The 20,935-nt window shown below is 53.3% G+C and overlaps 1 protein-coding gene across 1 annotated transcript; it reads right to left on the bottom strand.

The window, feature by feature from the left end:
- Positions 1-11: 11 nt before the first annotated feature.
- On the bottom strand, positions 12-19,843 carry RAB15 (RAB15, member RAS oncogene family). The gene is made up of 7 exons (XM_077767075.1): positions 19,720-19,843; positions 4,684-4,744; positions 3,858-3,918; positions 3,279-3,356; positions 2,497-2,586; positions 1,093-1,158; positions 12-921 (listed from the first exon to the last, which is right to left on the bottom strand). Exons 1-7 carry the CDS (start codon positions 19,841-19,843, stop codon positions 763-765), a joined length of 639 nt encoding a protein of 212 aa, XP_077623201.1. The 3' UTR covers positions 12-762.
- Positions 19,844-20,935: the final 1,092 nt, after the last annotated feature.

Below are 20,935 nucleotides of genomic sequence, written 5' to 3'. Positions count from 1 at the left end.
GGGGGGGTGGGGGGAGGGCAGGCAGGGAAAGGTGGGACAGCCCCAGTCCTGAGGACCACCAGGTTGGTGTCTCCTTCCTGCCTCGATGTGCCACTTTCCCAGACCACTGGTGAGGCAGCCCCATGGCACGAGAAGGGACGGTGGGGAGGGGAAGATTGGAAGAAGTACCCTGTAGGCTTTGGCCCCTTCACAAAGCAGGGTGGGGGGTCCTCCCAGAAGAGTATGGAACATCCCCATGAGCCTGAGTCCATTCCCTTGGACAGGGTTAGGGAGAAAGGAAAGAGAGAAGCCGCACCAGCAGCCACACAGCAGGACATGGAGGCAAAGAGGCGTGAGGGGCTTAGATCCAAAACACACTGGAGGGGAAGGGGACAAGGAGGGGAAGTGGGAGGAAGGGAGAAAAAGCACAGGAGGCAAGATGCACTGAGAAGGAAGGAGCCTTAAAGTGGCCTCACTCCAGACTGGGCTGCTGTCTGGGGAGCTCGGGGCGGTGAGACGGTGCCCATAGCATACTGGGGGCTCGTAGCAGGCCTGTGGCAGGGAAACAGGCTGAAGGGAGCCACTCCAGGCTGGAGGGGCTGGGGGCAGAGGCTGCTCAAAGATGACAGTGGGGCTGCTCTCAGGGCCAGGCAGGGGAGTAGCAGCTACTGGTATTCCACAGGGTCACCCGAGTGAGAGGAGAAGCAGGGCAGAGCCCGGACTCCCTGTCTGCCACAGGCCTCCTGAGGGGAGGGGGACCGGCGGGTGCTCCACGCAGGACCCTCAGCACCAGCAGGCTTTTGAAGAGTTCGCTGGGCCCTCAGGTTTGCCCTCATCCTCCTCCAGCTCGGCCAAGGCCAACTCATTGCTGGCACGTGTCCGGAGACCATCCAGCTCCTTCCTGTGGGCCTGCAGCACCAGCTCTGTCAACCGCGTGAAAGACTGGGAAACCAAGGGTCACACGTTAGTCGGGCTCCTCCTCCCCTTCCCCAGGCAGCCCTGTAACTGCCCCAGGGGTGGGGTCTCATCTAACCCGGCTCCCATCAGCTGCCTCCTCTCGCCTCTCCCTTGCCAAAGAGGCAGGGCAGCCGGGCTTCAGAGCAGAGCGCTCACCTCTTTAATGTTGAGGTTGGTGCAGGCACTTGTTTCATAGAAGTCCATGCCATACTCTTTAGCCAGCTGCAAGAAAAGAACATTCCTGAAAGGGAGTCGGTAGGGGAAGGGAGGTGCCCATGGCGCCCGGCACCTACTTCTACCATCGCCCTCACAGCCCAAGCTGTGTTGTGACAATTTCTCGCAGTAGGTCACTTCTCAGACCAAGCGGGAGCTCCTTCTAGGACACAGGCTAACAGGCTAGCAGAGAATGGAGACGCCCCGCACTCCCCACCCACCTCCATGCCCACACCCCCCTCCCCCCCCGCCCCCCGCCCGCCACGCGGACACAGCTCACACATCAGGGGAAAAACACATCAAAATCTTGGGCAAGATGTCAAATTAATAAAAAAATAAACAAAACCCAGGCTTTGGGATCAAACAGACCCAGACTTGGACACCAGTGCTGCCACTCAGCAGCTGTACAACTGTGGACAAATTACTCTAAGCCCAGCTCTGCCATCTGTTAAAGGGGAAAAGGGTGTCTTTCAACCAAAGTCATGGAATGCCTAAAAGGGGTCATGCATCTCAAAACACTTGCTCCGTGCTGGCCACACATACAGTGCTGGACAAATACCGTTCTAGGAGGGCTTATTCTAGGAGGGTTTGCTTCTTTCAGATTTTTCAATGACCATGCATTATTGTTGCATACCAGAAGATCCATTTTATTTTAAGGACTAAAAGAGTTATGGACTAAAAGAGTGAGAGAAAAGCTCTGGAGGCCCTCANTTCAGATTTTTCAATGACCATGCATTATTGTTGCATACCAGAAGATCCATTTTATTTTAAGCGTTATGGACTAAAAGAGTGAGAGAAAAGCTCTGGAGGCCCTCGGAGTGGGTAGAGGACACTCGTCTCCGTGGTATCCATCCTTCTGTGCTCTGGGAGGGTGGTCTCCCTTGGCATCACCTTCCTACCCTCTCTGCCCCATGGCTTCTCTGACTGTGGGCCCTTCATTCCCTCATTTTCCTTCCTACCCCCTTCTGATACAATAAGGAGAGGGTGAGACGCCTGTCGGTGGTAGCCATGCCTGGGTGCTGCCGGAGAAGCCAGCGACCCGAAGCCCTTCCTCGCCGTGAACACCGGGATGACATCTTTAGCAGAGGGTAATCCTGCTCTGGGGCACTTAGAGGTGGAGTCTTTGTTTTTGGATGGTCTTTGTTTCAGGGTGGACCCCAAAATCAGCCCTGAAGGGCAGAAAGCAAATTCTCAAGGATGGCAACTCCCCTAGTGCCTTAGGGAACCGTGGAAAGTGCCAGGGGGCCTGGTGAGAGGGACAGAATCTTGGGTCCCAGCCCTCGGGACTGGCCCCGGAAGGCAACAGAAGACCCAAGGGATGGGGTTCGGCCAGCCCACTCCACTTACCTGTTGCCCTTGCTCTCTTCCCACCTGCCGCTTCTGCTCTTCATCAGCCTTATTCCCTATGAGGATCTTCTGGACACCTTCTGGTGCATACTAGGGACAAAGGACAAGCAGAGCTGCCAGTGAGTGCTGCCTTTCCCTCTTATCTCCCCACCATACATTCTCTTGGCTTCTATACCAGCACCAAGCTTAAGAGCTCTAGGGACAGAGCAGGCTGACTGGGTGCAGGTATGAGGCCCCCCCAAGCACCATGGCTGACCCCAGGGGTCCCAGAGGGCTGTCATGGGGACAGCTTAGAGTAGGAGGCACTCTGACTACTACTGCTGCTTCCTCGAGTGGGACAACTGGTGTCTGAACTGGCAAACTGCACTGGAGTCCAGCCCCTCATTCTGCAGATGGAGAACTGGGGACTCAGAGAGTTCAAATGGCCTGCCTGAGGCTCCAGAGCCAGGACTAGAACCCCATTCTCACAATCATTGCTGCTGGTCCTGAGATTTCAGGAAGGAAGCTGGTCACAGGGTAGGCTTTGGCCTAACTCACTTCCAAGGAAGAACCAGCTACGGAGGCCTGGCTGGGCACAGAGCATGGATGGCACGGCAGCTTGGGCTTCTTCCCCATGTCTTACTCACCCAGAGGTCTTCGTCCAGGGCTGTGGAAGGCAAGGTTTTCTGGGAGTGTTTGCTCACCAACCCCAAAAGCCTCGGCCCTTCCCATCTGGCCCTCGCTCTGCCTTCCCCTCTGAGGTGCCCCTCCCCCACCCCGAACGATGAGGCAGCATCTCCTACCTCATCCACATCACTGACCCACTTCATGATGTGCTGGTAAGAGCGCTCGCTGCTAATGTCGTAGACTAAAAATATCCCCTGAGAGAGAGAGAAGGAGAGAGAGATGGGGGAGGTAGATGCACACTGAGACCGTGCACAGTCATGGGGCCAGAAGCAGGTGTGGCACCTTAAATGCTGGGTCCCACTTTCCCTTCTCCCTGCTTAGGATACTGAGGACCCCTTAGCACCCAGAAATTTCTCCTTCTCTCTCATGCCCCCAAAGCAATTGCACCCTAGGCCTATCCTGGAACTCTCTGAGGTAGAAAGGCACCAAATGTTCTGACTGGGGCCTTTGGCCCAGGGTGGAAGGTGGAAGCTGGGGGTGAGGATGGGGGACTTGCCTGTAGTGTGTGGTCAGAGAATAAGTGATCAATGAATGAATGATCAGTGAATAACCACAAGACTGCCTGAAGCTGCTCTCTTCAGCAGGCAATCTGAGGGCCCTATTTGGGGAGTCGGTGGCATAAATATCTCAAACACCCAGAGCGGGGAGTGTGGAGGGCAGCGTCCCACCTCCAAACCCTGAAAATGGTGGCTTACCTGGGCCCGTCGATAGTACTGCTTTGTGATGGTCTGATATCTCTCCTGCCCTGCTGTGTCCCTGCAGTAGAAAGCCGGTCCATCAGAGGAGCAGGGGCCAATGGAACCAGAGGGGAAGGGATGAACAGGAGCTGGGAGACCCTGTGCCCTTGCAGGAAAAACTGGGGAGCGTAGATCTCCAAGGGGGGTCTGAGCATACCTGACTCTGCAGGAGAGAGGCCTGATTATCTGGTGCTGACAGGGCGTATGGGGCCTTGTCAGCTATAGCTACGCCAGGAGCCCCAAACATAAATGGGCCTTGGACGACTCTGGAATTTGGCCATTGTGTTCAGATGGGGTGGACGCTGTACCTCCAGTTCTTGTGCGTGTACAATTCTCAGAGTTAGCTCCTCCAAAGGCTGGCAAAGGCCAGGCTTGCAGGAGCATCAGACCAGAGAGCCACAGCAGCCCCCTGTGGCTACTGGTGGGAACTGCACCGTGCTGGATGGAGCTCTCTCCCCAGGGTCCCAGGTAACCCTCCCTCCTGCCACACTGCGGTGGCCCAAGGGTAAAGCCTTTTCCTAAGACAAAGCCACACTGGTTACTTTACCAATTCCTTCGAATTCCTGCCTTTTGGTGACTTGTGGCCAAGCTCATAAAGTTTCTTAAGAAAAAGATTAAGGCTCCTAGGAGCAGGAGATGGGCTTTGAGACATCTGCTTCTCTCCATAGAAGAGGTGGCCAGTTAGCCCAGATGCAACCTTGGGATTTCTACACACGGGATTTCTACACACGGCAGTGGAAGCCTGGGTCTCTCCTCCCATACCCCCTCCTCCTACCCGACTCACCAAATCTGTATCCGCACTTTGATGCCATCTACCTCTATGGTCTTCATCTTAAAATCCACGCCTGGGGAAAGGAAGAGAGCAGGAAGTTAGGAAGAAGTTTACCATTCATGCCCAGACCTGAATGGTAAAGGCCCAGGGCACTCACACTGCAAGGGATTTCCTGTGGCTTAATTTGGCAGAAAGATGGCATGAGTGAGGAGGACTTCTTGAACCAATTGACCCTAAGGAAGCATCCAGGGGTTTGAAGGGGGCTTCCCTTCCTCCTTGACCTGAGAGTTGACATGGGTAAAGGGCCGAGGCGGTACAGGAGGAAGCAGAGTGAGTATGGGGGAATCCATGCCATCACTGTCTCGCTCAGCCCCCAAATGTGTCTCGCTCTCCTCAGCATGAAGTCTTCCTATTTCTCCTTCTGGAGAGAACTGCGGGTATTTATTTATCCCCCCTGGAAGGGAGATAAATTTGTTAATTTTTTTCTCTCTGCCTAATTTTTTTTAATGTTTTATTTCTAGGAGAGAGAGAGAGAGAGAGAGAGAGAGACAGCGTGAGCAGGGGAGGGTCAGAGAGAGGGAGTCACAGACTCTGAAACAGGCTCCAGGCTCTGAGCTGGCAGTCAGCACAGAGCCCGACACGGGGCTGGAACCCACGAACCGCGAGATCATGACCTAAGCGAAAGTCGGACGCCTAACCGACTAAGCCACCCAGGCGCCCCTCTCTGCCTAATTTTTAAAAAATTTTTATTTTTGAGAGAGAGAGAGAGAGAGAGAGAGAGAGAGAATGCATGGGGGAGGGGCAGAGAGAGAGAGGCAGACATAGAATCCAAAGCAGGATCAGGCTTTGAGCTGTCAGCACAGAGCTCTATGTGGGGCTTGAACCCATGAGCCGCGAGATCATGACCTGAGCTGAAGTCGGATGCCTAACCTACTGAGCCACCCAGGCGCCCCTCTCTGCCTTATTAATAACCAGGAGGGAGTGTGGTGCTGTCACGAATGTGGGCGGGGGCACACAGACCCTGGAGAGAGAGGACTGTGTACGCAGCCCTCAGCACCTCGCAGAGTCCCCAAGAAGACCCGGTGGATCTGGTGGAGGAGGCACTGTTGTTTACTTCTTTATTTAGAAGGAACTTGGGCTTTGAAGTCAGGCCTGAGCTGGAATCCTGACTCTGGCCATTTAACTCATAGCTATCACTTTGGGTACCTTTCCTCTCTGAGCCTCCATTTCCTCATCAGTAAAATGGGGACATTACCAATCATTTCAGAAGGTGGCTGAGAAGACCAGATGAGATACAGTGCCTGGCACCTGGGAGATAGTCAATTGACTGCAGTTCATCATAACCTGATACAGTCCTGGTCCATAGTGGGTGCTTGTAAATGACCACCAGTGACCAGGAGAAGAGGCAGTGGCACGCCATGTAGCTGGGGAGAGGGAAGGGAACACAAACAGGGATCTCGGGCTCATCTGCCCAAGGGCTCCAGGGGCTAAGCTGCCACAAGACACAGGAAACATAAGGCGTTTGGCAAACCAGCCCAAGGCAGAAACATTCGGAGAAACTTGCAGGAGTCAGCAGCACCGGCAGCACACAGGCTTGAATCTGAGAGACGACAGAGATAAGGGAGACATTTTTATCATGATGCCTCTTCCCAGCCCTAACTGTGCCTGGGCACTGTGCCCAGTGATTCAAGAGCTGTATCTAGTAGGTTAATTAAGCTTAAGTCTTTGTGTACTCTCTGGAGACACGTCGGGAATGAGCATCATTAACCAGTTTTCTTGTGGAGAACACGGTAAAGGCACAGTTCCAGATGGACGTTAGTCACCAAAGACACAGCCCCTAAGACCCCAAAGGTCCCAGAGTCTCCAACACCACCGCTATTCACCCTCGGCATGAGTTCTTTACCAATAGGAACTCTTCTCCCCTCCTCCAGCCTGTTCCCAGGCTTCCATAAACACAGGCAGATTAAATTCAGGCCCTTCCCTCTCACCATCGAGGCCAATCATCATTTAACTAGAGGGGAGGAAAAGATTCAGAATGGACAGCCCAAACTAAATCAAGTTGGTTAGACGTGAATCATTTTCCGCCTGCCCAAGCTGATTCATTATCTATTGAGCTGTATTTTTCCAAATGGGCANTTGTCAAGAATTTGCTTCTTGCCATCCCTGGCAAGGAAGGGAATCAGGAAATTCTTGTTCTTTCATGGTGTAGCGCCGGCTTCGCAGGAGAACCAGCAATTTTGTTCATTTTATAATCAAACCAGCTCACGCTAGCCCAGCGAACCTGGCCAAGGACAGTGCCTTGTGCAAAGTGGTCACAAGGTAGCAGGGAGGGAGAGAGAAGGGAACTTACTATGTGNCCAGACCCCCTGAAGGAGACTCAGAGAGCAAGGCCCAGGAACATATATTTTTAACAGGGTAATGGGTGATTTTTAGAGGAAAGTTTGAGCTACGATATAGTGAAAGAGCTATCCACCAGTGTTGAAATCAGAAAGACCTGGGTCTGAATCCTGATTCTGGCACTGGCTGTGTGACTTTGGGCAACTCTCCGCTTCTCTGAGCTTTACTTTTCTTACATGTAGAATGAGAATACCACTGGCCTCCTAAGGGCTGTAGTGGGATACGAATCAGGCAGTGGATGTGAAGCGCGTGTGCATAGTAGGTGGTCGGACACATAGTAAGAGTTCGTTCTCTCATCCCTCTGCTGAATAACAGCTTCCTGGAGAGCATCCAGGAAAACAAACCCAGAGAACCTCTGATGTACAAATGGTTACATGGTCTAGTCCCTTGCTACCCCACTGCCCTTGCTAATCCAGGGACCAGCAGCATCAACAGCATCAGGGAGCGTATTAGAAATGGACGCTGCAGGTCCACCCAGACCTACTAACTGTTAGGCACACTGAAGTTTGAGAATCACTGTCTAGCCCATCTCTAGGCAGAGCCACACCCAAGGCTCCTAATGACACTTCTAGCACACCCATTTGCTAGGGAATCCAGAGCCCTCAGTTCTCGAGCAAGCCCTGAGAGGCAGGTAAGAGCGGTGATTACTACCGTAGGCACAGAGTGGCCACATGACATCTTCATGCTCCCACACCCTGTGGCTGGGCCAGAACCAGAAAACTGGCCTCCTGACACCCACCCACTGCTCCCTTGACCCACGGCTACGGACACCTTGGCACACCCCATATCTGTTCTATTGTGAGGCATCTGGAAGTGAGGCCCTGGGCACTTGTGGAGCAGGCCCGCCATAACCTATTTTCAGGGGACGCCTTGCTCCTTGAGACAGCTGAGGACTGCACTAAGCCCAGACGCGTCAGCCTGCACAGTGTCACACTGCTGTCCCTACAGGAGAGCCAGCCTCTTTTCCCAGGCCTAGGGAACACTGTGCTGTGAAGAAACAAGTACATCGCCTCCACGCAGCTCCAGCAGACATCCTTGGGGACGCTGGAAGCCCCGGACGGGAAAGTCAGGGAGATGGGGGCCCTCTGCCAACCAAGTGCCTAAAGCACGAGGCGCAGCTCATCCTTCTCTCTCAGCACCTCAGAGGTGCCAGTCATGGCAGCTGCCACACCCAGCGTCCCTTTCTGGCCGGAACTGCCCAGCCCCAAGCCTCTGCTCAGGGACGCAGGGCTGGGTGCAGTGTCCTCTCCGTGGATAAGCAGCTCCTAGCTGGACCAGAGGGGGGTATCTCACCAAAGGAGGCCTTGTGGTGACCCCCAACAGTGACAAGGGAATCTGGCTAAGCCAATCAAACCAGCTCCCTCCAGATGGTGCAGACAGGATTGGTCGGTCGGTAACTAGAGGAACATGAGGCAGATGTGCAGAGAAGCAAGAGATGCCTCGAGACGGAACACATTGGCCAGAGTGGGGGCAGGGGTGCTGGGTCCTGGTACAGACTCTGCCTTCCAGCCCACTCACATCCCCCTTTCTTAGGGGAGCCCGAAGATTCACAGCCTGTGGCTGTCCCCTGCCCCCAAGGCAGGCAGGCAAGGTGTTTCAACAATGGGGCTGCGAGGAAAATTCCCCCCAATTCCCTGCTCGTTGCTGCTTTTTTGTCTTCCAGCCCTAGCCAGACGTAACGTACCTAAGGGGAAGGGAGTATATTTTGCATTTGACAATACATGTTTTGTTTTTAAAATCTCTGCCTCCACTCCAGCAGAGTGCCGGGCGTAAGGTGGCAATTCCATTAGTGGCATCCCTCTGTCCCAGGGAGCATGAGGATGGGCGTCTGTGGCTCGAGAGCAGGGACGTGTGTCCTGCTATGTACCCGCACCACAGACATCGGCAAGGAAAGTTCCTCAGCTAAGCGACTGCTGCCTAGGACTGTGGACAGTGCTGCCCTCGCTACATCAGTGGCCTCTGGCTCCTGCTGTGTCCCTGTCTGTACAGCCTCTGCTTCCCCGGCAGCAACTCTCAGAGACTGTCAGGCCACAACCAGAGCCCTGGGGCGCAGTGACGGGGCCACTGGCAGAGAACAGAAGGAGGGGCAAGGCTGGCCTCTGGGTCCTGAGAGCTGGGGCAGGACAGAGGGACAGGACGGGGGAGACGGTTCCCTGGGGGTGGTAAACTGTTAGACTGAGGGGGTGAGCTTACTGCCCCTCAGTCTAGAAGTGAAGTGCTGTGAAGACTGTGGAAGGAAGGAACAGGGCACATTCAGGGGAAAGAACACCCTTTCCCATCACTACCTGCCTCCAAAGAGAGCCCTGGGAAGCAAGGAGGAAGGGAGGAACAGGGGCGTGGTCGGTTGGAATACGACGGTGTGGTCAGTTTGGCTCCCATCCTGCCTTTCCCACTCATTACCTGTGTGTTCTCAGACAAGCTTTTTTTTTTTTTTAATTTTTTTTAATGTTTATTTTATTTTTGAGACAGAGAGAGACAGAGCACGAGTGTGGGAGGGTCAGAGAGAGAGGGAGACACAGAATCTGAAACAGGCTCCAGGCTCTGAGCTGTCAGCACAGAGCCCGACACGGGGCTCGAACCCACGGACTGAGAGATCATGACCTGAGCCAAAGTCGGCCGCTTAACAACTGAGCCACCCAGGAGCCCCTCAGATAAGCTTCTTAACCTCTCTGCTGTTCTTCACTGCAAAATGGGAATGACAGCCCCTCATGTCAGAGAGTTTGTGATTATTGTGGGGGAAGGTGTAGAGCCAGTAACACAGGGCCTGACACCTAGAGTTTTATGAAATGCTAGCTGAAGAGGCTGTCCGTTCCCTCGTGAATGAGGACAGCAGGGAGCCCAGGGGCACAGTGTGGGGAACAGAAGGAGCTCGGGGAAGTAGGAGGGGCTCATGTTAGGAGAGGAAGGAGAGTGGGGCAGGAGGTGGGACGGGGGCAGCTCTAAGCCACAGTGTTCCAGTGAAAAGAAAATGCCACCTGCCACAGAGCTCCCCCAAGTCTGCCTACCACCTAAATTCTGGCAAAGTCAGATGTGCCTATTGGCAGGCAGGCACCTCATGGGTTAACATCAGGTGCCAGCCTACCTGCCTGCCAAGTGCCACATGTTTCAAGTGGAAATAAGGTGCTTCTGGATGCCAAATGTTATCACTGTGATCAACCACAGCCCCAAGGACCAGCAGCGTGACTTGAGCCTTTTCATCAGCAATGAGACACCACAACAGGAACAACTTAATACACCTGAAACCCAAGGCAGACACCCAATCCCTGCAGCCAGGGTGGCTCCAGTTACCAAGGCCAAGGCCCGGGAAGGCCTACAGCCCCTCCTTGGCAGGAAACCAGCATGTGCTGGACACGTGGAGCTCACGGGGGTTGTGGCAGAAGGTCACCTCCAAAGAGGTCACCCTGAATAGCCTCAAAAGAAGCTTTAGGGAAAGGCAGACCCTGTGTGTGTGGGGGTGGGGGGTGGGGAGCACCTGACTTTGCCATCCCCAACAAGGCATCAGAATAATCCCCATTTCAAAACCCCAAGAGAGAAGATGGGTAACACCAGGGGCAAATGATGCCATCTTCCCCCTGAGTGACAAGTGAGGGGACAAACGGGAAGAATGATACAGAAGGTGACCTAACAGACAAATCTCAGAGTCTCTTGGCACACAAATGTCACACCCGGTGGGTGAGGGGAGCGGGATAGAGCATCTTTGCCCCAAACCTGCCACTTGCTGCGTTCTCCTTCCTTCCGTCTGCTGGACCACACACCGCCACCTGACCTCCTCTTCCCCAACGGCAGATTGACTGTGCCTCATGCTGGCCTCATCCTGGGGAGAAGGTGCACCAGGCTCTCTGGGCAAAGGCATTACTCAGCATTCACACTGTCTTGCTCTGGCAGGGATGGGAAGCCGAAATAAAAGAGGCGGCCCTGGTCTTTGGCAGACAGAATCCTGATCCTCTAACTCCAAGGCCACGTTTTAACCTCCAGGACACTGAGTCAGTGGCTCTGATTCAGATACCACCTGCAAAAAAGACTGCAGATTTTAGAATGATACTCTCTCCCTCCTTTCTTCTTAAGGACACAAACAAATGCGTGCATGTGTGCACGCGCGTGCGCACACACACACACTCCTTCAATGTGATCAGAGGTGATACAGGGACCAGAACAACTCTAAAGGCTACCACCTTCACATCAAATCTTGAAGGGCCAATCTTTGGAAACCCAGGGCCCAGAACCCCAAGGGCTGTTATCATGTAGAAGTGTTTCCTGGTGAAACACAGGGTCCCATGAGACTGGGAGGAATGCATGTTCCCAGTACCTGAGCCCTAGGAGCTCCCTAGTCCAGAGCCCCCAGCAGTGAGATGGTCATGGAAGGTCACTCCAGCAGCCATCTGACACCCCCAGTGACTCTGAGCGACGGGCAATGCTGACCTCAGTCTAAGACCCCGATCCCTCGTCTCTGCATTCACCAAGGAGGACCCCGCTCACACTTCCTTACTCCCTGCTATGTCTGAGTTTCCCCTAGGACGCATCTGTGCAGAAAAGCTAGGCACTGCTGGAAACTGCTCACCCCTCGCAGAAGCCTCCCCCTCTACTCTCAGTCCCAAACCCACGTGCAGCATAGTGAGTTTCTCATTGTCTAGGAGTCCTGAGACACCAACACTACTGGCAGCTTCCCTCTGGAAGAGCAAAAGTCCTCCAGGAAAACGCATGAGTGCATTCATTTATGCATTCACACAAACAAACTGTTATTGAATGCCTACTATGTGCCGGGAACTAGGTACTAGAAGACAGAGCAGTGAATTATACAGAAAGATCCTTGTCTTCAGAGAGCTTCTATTCTACAGAGGAAGGGCAGATAATAAGGAAAACAACTAACACATAATTTCAGAGTGATGTTAGGAGGCAGGAGCAGAATAAGGGAGTAGAGAGTGAGGAGATCCACGTGCAAGCTGCTTTCAATTGGCTGGTCGGTGAAGACCTTTTTTTTAAAAAAAAAATTTTTTTAATGTTTATTTTTTGAGAGGAAGAGAAAAAGACACAGTGTCAGCGGGGGAAGGGCAGAGAGAGAGGGAGACACGGAATTCCAAACAGGATCCAGGCTCCAAGCTATCAACACAGAGCCCGACGCGGGGCTCAAACTCACAGACTGTGAGATCATGACCTGAGCTGAAGTCGGATGCTTAACTGACTGAGCCACCCAGGCGCCCCTCAGTGAGGACCTTTTAAAGCAGGTGACATTTGACCTGAGACCTGGGTGACAAGAAGGTACTAGCCCAGCAGAGACCTGAGGGACCAGGGCCCCAGGCATGAGCAACAGCAAATAACCCTCAGGCAGGAACACCCTTCAGTCAAAATGGAAGTTCCTCAGAAGGGAAAAGGCAGAGGACCCGCATGATTCTTTCCCTTGTTATAAAGGGGGAAACACAGCAAGACCTTTCCCTGCTCTGGGATCTCATGGGGACCCAGCCTCACATGTACACCTGAAATGTACATAAAAACTTGTTTGGAGGCTCTAACCTGAAGAATGTACCAAGAAACTTCCCAAACACTAGCAAGGCCAACTTGGGAACTCCTCACCCCCCACCCCCACTTTATGACGAGATCTCTATACTGAATGGCTCATGTGTATAAAGTACACTGCTCCCGTGCACACAATAGGTACACTAAGCAGGCGCTCGAGACACACCAGTTCCCTTCCCCTTGCCCTTTCCACTGCCACATGCATAAGCCTACATAGGGCCTCAGTGACATGAGCCGTGTGCTCCAGCCAGCCCTGTCCTGCTCTCCTCTGGCAGACCTCTGACCTGGGCCTTGCCTCCCAGAGCTGCTGAATGGTTGGTGGGCACCGCTGCCATGCTACTGACCACTCACCCCTCCACCCTCCTCCTGAGCCTCTTCCTAGACAGGGCCATGTTGACAGGCAACAGAAGTTTCCCAGAGGAAAAAACTGGAGCTGGGAGCAAACATCCGATAGGGGCCAAGGCCTCCAGATGTGTCTGCCTTCACACAGAGCCAACAAAGGAAACTCCTAGCAAGGATCTAGTAGAACCGGACTTGGTACAATCATGGCCTGGCTGCCACCAGCTAGCTCAGCCAGGCGGAAGAGTAGAAGCCCCACATCATGAGGTGTTTTCCACAGCACCTCCTCCCCGACCCCCTGCCCCTGGGGAACCCTACTTAGTCTTCAAGGAGCCACCCAGATGTCACTTCTCTGAAGCCTTTACCAACCAACCCAAGAGGAATTTATCACCTCTCTGTGACATTGCTTTTGCATACTATTCTGCTTGTCTGGATGCCTGACTTCACAACTGTCTGTACTCTGAGCTCCCAGAGGGCAAAGCAGCATCTTATTCATTTCATATTCTCATTGCCTGGCAGAAAGCAGATACAAGAATACATATTAGTCAACAAAACTGAATCAAGGAGAGAAAAAAAAAGAATGTGTGGGTGAGTGAGTGAATGAATGAGTGAATGAATGAAGTTCAGTACATTCCAGGAGATAAGATTGGTGAGAACAAATTTTAATCAGGGAAGAGCAATCAGAGAATGACCCATAGTTTGAAGCCAACTGTCAGCCTTCTCTATAGATTACAAGGCCGCAGTCACAGAGTTCTCAGGAGATCTATTATCAAAATAGTAATACGAGGGCAACACTCAGATCTCACCCTCAAAGGTCCCCAAGCCAGATGCCTCAATCCTCGTCCCTGACAGGTCCCCAGAGGGTCACGACTAGGAGGCAGACTTGGCCAACAGCAGGGGCAGGAACATGGCTCCATCCCGGAGCCCACGGTGAGTGGGGGAGACACACGTCTGGCTCACTGGAGAGACGTTCTCCTTGGTGGCCTGTGCCAGGGTCTTCTCAGATGAGCAAACTGCAGAAGAGGTGGTTCAAGTCTGGGCCGCCTACACTCAAGATGTGGGCCATCACTTTTCTCAGGGCCTCAGTTTCTCCTGTTGTGAAACCAGGCTGATGATTAATCCTCTCCTCCTCAGTGGGAGGAATTAAATATCCAGGAAGCTCTGTACCCACCACCCCCTTCCTCCAACAAAGCACACTGCCCAGGCAGGAGAGCCAACCGAGGAGAGGTCAGAGGCCTGTGCAGAAAATTGGCAGTTTTACAGGGAAACAGGCACAAATATTAGATTACAGAAGAAGGCACTCTGAGAAGAACTGGCAATCAGGGTAGAAGGGTAATGGCCAAATATCGACTTTCATGCTACACAGCTCATCACCAAGCTGTCTGGGGAGCGGGAGAGGATGGGAGGAGAACAGGAGCAGGGGAGGGGGCAGGAACCAGGGCCCTCAAAGCTGGGGGTGGTTCTGCAGAGCCGGCAAGGTGGCACAGGTGTGCAGAGCAGCTGAAACGAAAGCCTCTGAGGGTTCCTGGAGCTGTTCTCACGGATCACATCCCTGGGGATCACATCCCTGGGGAACGGGAGAGGGTATGGAATGGGGGCCTGAGGCTTAGGGTGATACCCAAGCCTCGAGGCAGAGCCCCTCTCCAGTCCTTTCAGGTCACCTGTCTCCTGACCTCTCCTCCTCCCCCCTCCCTCTTCCTTCTCAGAGTCTGGAGCTGCTGGGGCAGGGGTGGGGGGCGGGGGGCTGGCACAGAAACCGCGATGAAACCCAGAGCCTACTCCTGTGACCTCAGGGAAGTGAGCCAGTGCCCTGTCCCCTGTGTGTTCACTGCTGTCAGCTCCTCACAGGCACCTCTCACGGTGCGTGTCCATCAACAGTGCCCAAACCACTGAATGCGTGAATGGCAAAGACGATGGCCTCAAAGCGCATTGCTGGCAGCATATTAATCTCGAAACTTTCTTTATGAGCTAGGAATAACAAATGATAAGAATAATAATGGTAATAATCAAATAATTGCGTCAGCCACCATTTTATGGAAGGCTCTGCCAAGTGCTTTAAATCCATTAGCCTCTGTAATCTTCACAATGACCTTTAGGAAAGATTCTGTTACTCTCTTCGATTCACAGACGTGGAGACTAAGGAAAGAGATGTTAAGTAAGTGTCTGAAGGCGGCAGGAGCTAGTAAGGCCATGGGGACTCTCATGCACGTCAGTGCTCTTTCTGTTCTGCCCATGGCTGCTCTCCCCTGCCTGCCCTTCCTGCAGTGAGGCACACAGATGCACCTGGTCCTGTGTCCGTACAGGTCCAGGCTCCTCGTGGTGCGGGCACGCCCGAGTGCCCAGGCAGGTTCCATGCCCCCCGTGATCCATGCCTTCCCTAGCCCTCTCCCTCCCTGTCACACAGGCTGCCCAAGCCAGTTCCAACAGAACTTCCAGAGAAAGAGATTCTGCAGCAGTAAAGCCAGCCTGAGGAATGAGCCCTGAGGCCATAGCGGTGGTTCAACCAGTCAAACTGGAAAATCACTGGACAGCCTCCTTGGCACCCAGATGGCCTTTAAAACAAAAAGGTCCAGAGACCATGTGCCACGTCCACTACGGGAAGACCAAGGGTGGGAGGGAGAAAACCAAACTGAAGCCTGCCCCTTCAGCTTGATGGTGGCTTACATGTCACTCCCCGCCACCATGCAGAAAGGAAATCAAAGGCCCCACCGCACGTAGATGTCATGCAGGATAAGATAGAGGCAGCACCGATCCCATGAGGCCCTTTCAGAAGTTGCCAGGTTGACTGGTTCAAATGACTCTCCTCTCCTGGAGGGAGAGGAGGGCAGGAGACAGGGTGCAGTTTGGTGTGGGTGCTACACGAGGGGAGTGTGGCAGAGAGGAGCTGGGAGGGTCCCTCATGCCCACCAGCGCCCCTGACTGGTCTCCCTGCCACAGGTCTGAGCTCTCTCCCAGCCAGTATCCCAAGTGGCATTTCCACCATGTTATTCCCTGGCTCGGACACCTGCTCTGCCACTGCCAAGGCCCAAGGCCCACCTCCTCAGCCAGGCCCTCAGTGCTCTCTGCTCTCATTCATCCATTAATTCAACATTTATAAAGCTCCAGCCTGGCCCTATACTAGGATGATGAAAATAAAGAGTAATAAGATTTGGTTTCACCTTCAAGGCACTTAAAGTACGGTCTCGGAGACAGAGAGAGAAACAGAGGAATGTTCTCACTCTTCCCCTTAAAACTCCCTTCTGTTCCAGTCAAACTGCCCAGAATCCCATGAACACCCACTGAATTCCCACCGTTGTCGTCTCTACTCCATCTGCTCCTTCCTCTCCAGGAACTGAAAAGCAGCCCACGCTGCAAGGGCTGGCCTCAGCCTCCCCTCCTTCTAGAGCCTCCCCTGCAGCTTCTAGTCAAGCAGGGCCTCCTCGTCTGGCCTCCTCTGGCATTCTGTCACAGCAGTAGCACTCACCATCCCCTCACCAACCACTGCCTGTCTCCTGCACCCTCGCATTGATATTTAGCTGCTGGTAATGCCTGCAAGGCCTTGGTTAACAGTAACAATGATCATAATTGATTCCTGACATTTGATGAGCACTTCACCAAGTGCTTCCAGATCTCATTGTGGCCACACCTCTTTCTGCCTGTGTTCTGGCTCCCCAACTAGGTTACAGGCTTCTGTGGGCAGGAAAAGGTGGATGGAATCGGTCTCTAAAATGCCTGGCACAGTGCTTTGTATTGAATCCTTAATTAATTAGTTTAACAGGTGAGGACACAGTAAAGGACATTAAGGCATCAAGTGCACACCGGTACACGACCCCTATCCGGTGGGCACAGCTGCACGGGGAAAGGCTTGCTCCTGGCACGCATCCAGCTCAAGGCCACCTGCTGACTAGAAAGAAGAAGGGCAGTCAGTGCCTCGTCCTCCCCAGGAGGTTTCTTCACTGCTCCCTGGTGGGGGCCTTCTCTGGAATGTCACAGGCTCTTACAGTAAATGGCATAAAGAGTGAATCACAAAAGTGCCAGCCTAGGTGATATCAACATGATCCAAGAATCTGAACTCTGTCTTGGCAATAATTGGTGAAATGCCTCATTTTCCCCATTCACAAAAGTAGCTCCGGGAAAGGTGCCTAGATCAACGTCCGGCACGGTATAAGAATGTGTCTCAGACAAGGAGCAGCTTGAGAGAAGTGATGACGTGGATTCTTCATCCTGGAGTCTTCAGCACTGATCCCAGCTGCAGGACACACACATTTTTTCTGAATGGATAAATTAACGAATGTGACTTGGGAGCACCCATTTTCTTGGCTCCTTGCTTTGCCTCCTGGCTGCCCTTTCCAGCTCCGTGGGAAACTTTCTATTAGCACTGAAGGGAAAGCTTTTCTCGACCATCCAACTCTGTCCCTAAGTCTTAGTTAATGCTGAAAAACATACCCAAGACAAATCACAAGTGCCTGAGTTAGCTTAAAAAAGAAGGCTCTGAAGAAGCCCAGTGGGCAGATTTTAAAAGGCTGGTGTGAAGAAAGACAAGTTTCTTCCTTTTCCATGGAATCCAAACTCCTAAACGGTCCTCTGCATCATGGCACAAGGCGGACCCAGCCATCAGAAGCAGAGGACCTGCTCAGGTTTTAGGTCCATACACCAAGGACCTTGAGGAAATGGCATGGGGAGTGTGTAACAGAGAGACTCCCACTCAGTTTGCTGATTCACCTCTGCCTCCAAAGTGGTGGGCCCTCAGGGGACTCAGAGGAAGTCCCTGTGACCTGTGAGGGGAAACTGCACATTTGTCTATTAGCCAGGAGGAGGTGTCTAAGAAGAGAGGAGACGAGGTGGAAGAGACATAAGATTAACAATTTGGGAGCGAGGGACTTAAGGAAAGCATAAGCCTCAGAAGGGCCACCTTCTGAAACATCGGTTCCCTCATTTGTCTGTGGGAAAGTGGGACCCGTCTCCTAGAGGAGGCTGGCGTCCCTAACAACACTGAGAAGGAGCCCTAGAGCTTCTGAATGAGGTGGATGAATAAAGTGCTCCAGGGTAAAATAGGCCACTCCTAGAAGAAATGTGGCCAGGACACCAGGGTGCAAACTACTGCTCATCAGACAAAATCCGGGGACCACCCCCCAGCAGCCCACAGCCCTCTGTAATAGCTCAGCAGCTCCTGGCACCAAGCCCATCTAAAAAAATAGCCACGGAAAGTTTCCTTAAGTGCTAATCTGCTGCCCTTTGTCCACAAACCTGCAACCTGTCCCCATATCCCATCTGGTTCCTCAGCCCCTCCCTTGCTCACTCCTAGGCCTTTTCTCAATGCCTCTTCTGCCCTGAGCCTCCCCTAGAGGCATGCAGCCTTCCCTTGGCTTGAAGTACCCTGCCCATCCCTCTGAGATATCTCTCATCCAAGCTGTGGCCCAGCCCAAGCTCCAGAATTCCTAGGAGCCTGCCTCACAGCTCCCCTGAGAAAGAAAGATGTTATCTGTTCCCTTACCCTAGGTCCCTTGAAGATGGCGAAGAGAGGATGAGACCCTGCGAGCTCAAGGACAATAACAGTAATACCTAGCATCACCTGTGTCGAGTTTGTGCTAAGTGCTTTTACAAACATGATCTCATTCAATCCTTGCAACACCTCAGGAGGTAGGTACTGTTATTACTCCCATTCTACACACGAGAAGCACCAAGCTCAGAAGTTTAAGTGATATTCAAGGTCATACCGTCCCAAAGTGAGGTCTCCAGGTCCATGTGACAACAAAGACTGCCTCCTAACCACGAGGCTTTGTTCCTTCTGGCTCTACCTGCTCCCTCTTCTCTCTTGGCAAGGAGCATGCGATGGGAGGGAGGGTGGAAGCCTCAAGTGAGAGCTGGGTGCTGCAGTCCTTTCCCAGGAAGGGGGAGAAGGCTGTTATATGTGGTGGGATTCCCTCAACTCAGACTTCCTAAAGGAGGAGGCCCCTCAACGCCCAAGGGGGAGAAACTCCCTCAGAGGGGAGGCCACTCCCTCCCTCCCAGAACAGTCTCTCTGGGAAGCCACCAGCTCTTGTCCCTCTAAGCATAGGCTCCCACACTGCCAGATCAAAGCGATGTACTGGAAGGTGGGTCCTGGACAGCCATGTGAGCCCCAGGTGTGGACCAGTAGTCCTGACATTCTTCACCCTCTTCGGCCTCCTTCAAAACAAATCTTCAGCCAACCGTTTTTCTGGAGCTGGCTACTAAGTGCCCCTTTCTCACACGCCAACGCGCTCACCGAATCTACGCCTTCCTCCAGGTGTCCCACCTTGTGGCTTACCTTCACAGCTGTGCTCTGGAAACTCAATCCCTTTGGCCCCTCCCTGCCTCCTGTCTTCCCCTCCCGGCTCCACACTGGGTCGACCCTGAACTGAGGGTACCCAGTGACTCAGTGACGCGGCTCTGCACCCTGAACCCCTCTTCCGGAGCACGGGCTTCACTTCCCCTCCCCCTCTCCACCTGCGGGTGTGGGCAAGTCATTTCAGTGGCTACGATTCTCGCTGCCCCAGCTCGGGGTCCCCAGGCCTACGCTCGCCCCGGTGGTCTCGGCTCCGATGGGAAGGCTCCCCAGCGCCAGGCTGGAGAACCTATCCCTAATCACGGACAACAGGAGGGACGCCCTCACCTCCAGGACCCGAGGCTCAAGTCCCAGGCGGTGGCCCTTCACCAGGATTTCTTCCCTGGTCCTGGCCTCCCGCGCCAACGCCTCTAGCAGGGGCGGCGGCCAGTTCTCCCGGGCTGGGGCAGGGGCCCGCCTGGGGCAGCGGTGCCGGTGGGGACGGTGCCCCCCCCCCTCCGGCCACCGCCCCTTACCGATGGTGGAGATGTGCGAGGAGTGGAACTCGTTGTCGGTGAAGCGGCACAGCAGGCAGGTCTTGCCCACCCCGGAGTCCCCGATCAGCAGCAGCCGGAACAGCACATCGTACTGCTTCGCCATGGCTGGGGCGGGCGCGNCTGGATCCATGACCCGTGGGAAACAGTGCGGATGCTCTGAATGCGGGAGTTGGGGTGAGCACCCACCCAGCCCACCTCTACCAAACTCGGCTTTTGAGTCTCAGCACTTCTCCCCAAATCCCATCCCGAACCTGGCCTCGCTCACCGCGCCCCGCCCCAGTACCCCAACCCCTTCCCGGGTCGGGGGAGGGGGCCCAGAGTTGGTCCTCTTCCTGGGCTCACCCCAGGTCTGAAGACCTCGATCAGGGTCTGCATTCAAACACCCATCTATTCTTGAAGTCACCGTCTCCAGGAACACTCGACAGAGTGTTGCTAGAATTCTGTGTCTGCCATCTGGCTTCCCTGTAACCTTGTGTGATTGTGTCCGCCCTCCCCCAACCCCTTATCCCAGTTTTAATTTAAATGGGGAAAATTTCTGCTGACCTTCACTAGGAAAAGATCGATGATCATAAAAACATTTCCGAATGCACAACCCTTCGTGCAGGCAAAATTATCTGTTTTGGGTCTAAGCTGCTTAGGGTAAGGTGCTCAGGACCCCAATCCATTATTTCAGACCACTAAATATTTTTGCTAGTGTATACCAAAGGCACCAAAGAATGAATGGGCTTCTTCCAAGGCCGATTTACTACCACTGAATGTGTTAGTGCCAGAGAGAGGCAAATACATGTTTTCTGGAGTCTAGAAAATTGTGTATTCCTAAGAAAGGGTATTGGGGTGAATAAGCTCAAACCATTAGATCTTTAAAAAACGATGAAAGGTGTGTGTCTGAGTATTGGATAGAGAATGCAATTTTCAGTAATAGGTCAAGGAAAGCTATCTTCTTCACTTCAAGAGTTGTATTTCAGGCAATGTGTCTAAATTTATAATATAGAGGAAAAACTCCTGAATCTGATACCTACTTTGATGACACTAAAAGAAAATAGACCCTGTGAATTCCATTAAGATTTCCAGGTGTATTTCTCTTCAGTGGGTTTACATTGGGTTTCAGGTGCATGCTGGGGCTCTGGAGTTGGGCTCACTTGGTTCCGGCCGTAGATCCTCCACTCAGGCTGTGCAACCCTGAACATGTTCTAGT

Source organism: Crocuta crocuta, unplaced genomic scaffold (genome assembly GCF_008692635.1).
Source record: "Crocuta crocuta isolate KB4526 unplaced genomic scaffold, BGI_CrCroc_1.0 scaffold55, whole genome shotgun sequence".
NCBI lineage: Eukaryota > Metazoa > Chordata > Mammalia > Carnivora > Hyaenidae > Crocuta > Crocuta crocuta.
The sequence above is the reverse complement of the archived record's forward strand: the minus strand, read 5'-3'. Positions and strand labels throughout refer to the sequence as shown.

What these genes read in the sequence shown, in the direction of transcription:
- RAB15 (XM_077767075.1), bottom strand. Translation starts at nt 19,843, where the DNA reads ATGGCGAAGCAGTACGATGTGCTGTTCCGGCTGCTGCTGATCGGGGAC. An exon ending in GAAGAGAGCAAGGGCAACAG is followed by an intron (nt 1,159 to 2,496) that starts GTAAGTGGAGTG and finishes CTTTTCTTGCAG; the next exon opens with CTGGCTAAAGAGTATGGCAT. An exon ending in CCAACCTCAACATTAAAGAG is followed by an intron (nt 922 to 1,092) that starts GTGAGCGCTCTG and finishes TTGGTTTCCCAG; the next exon opens with TCTTTCACGCGGTTGACAGA.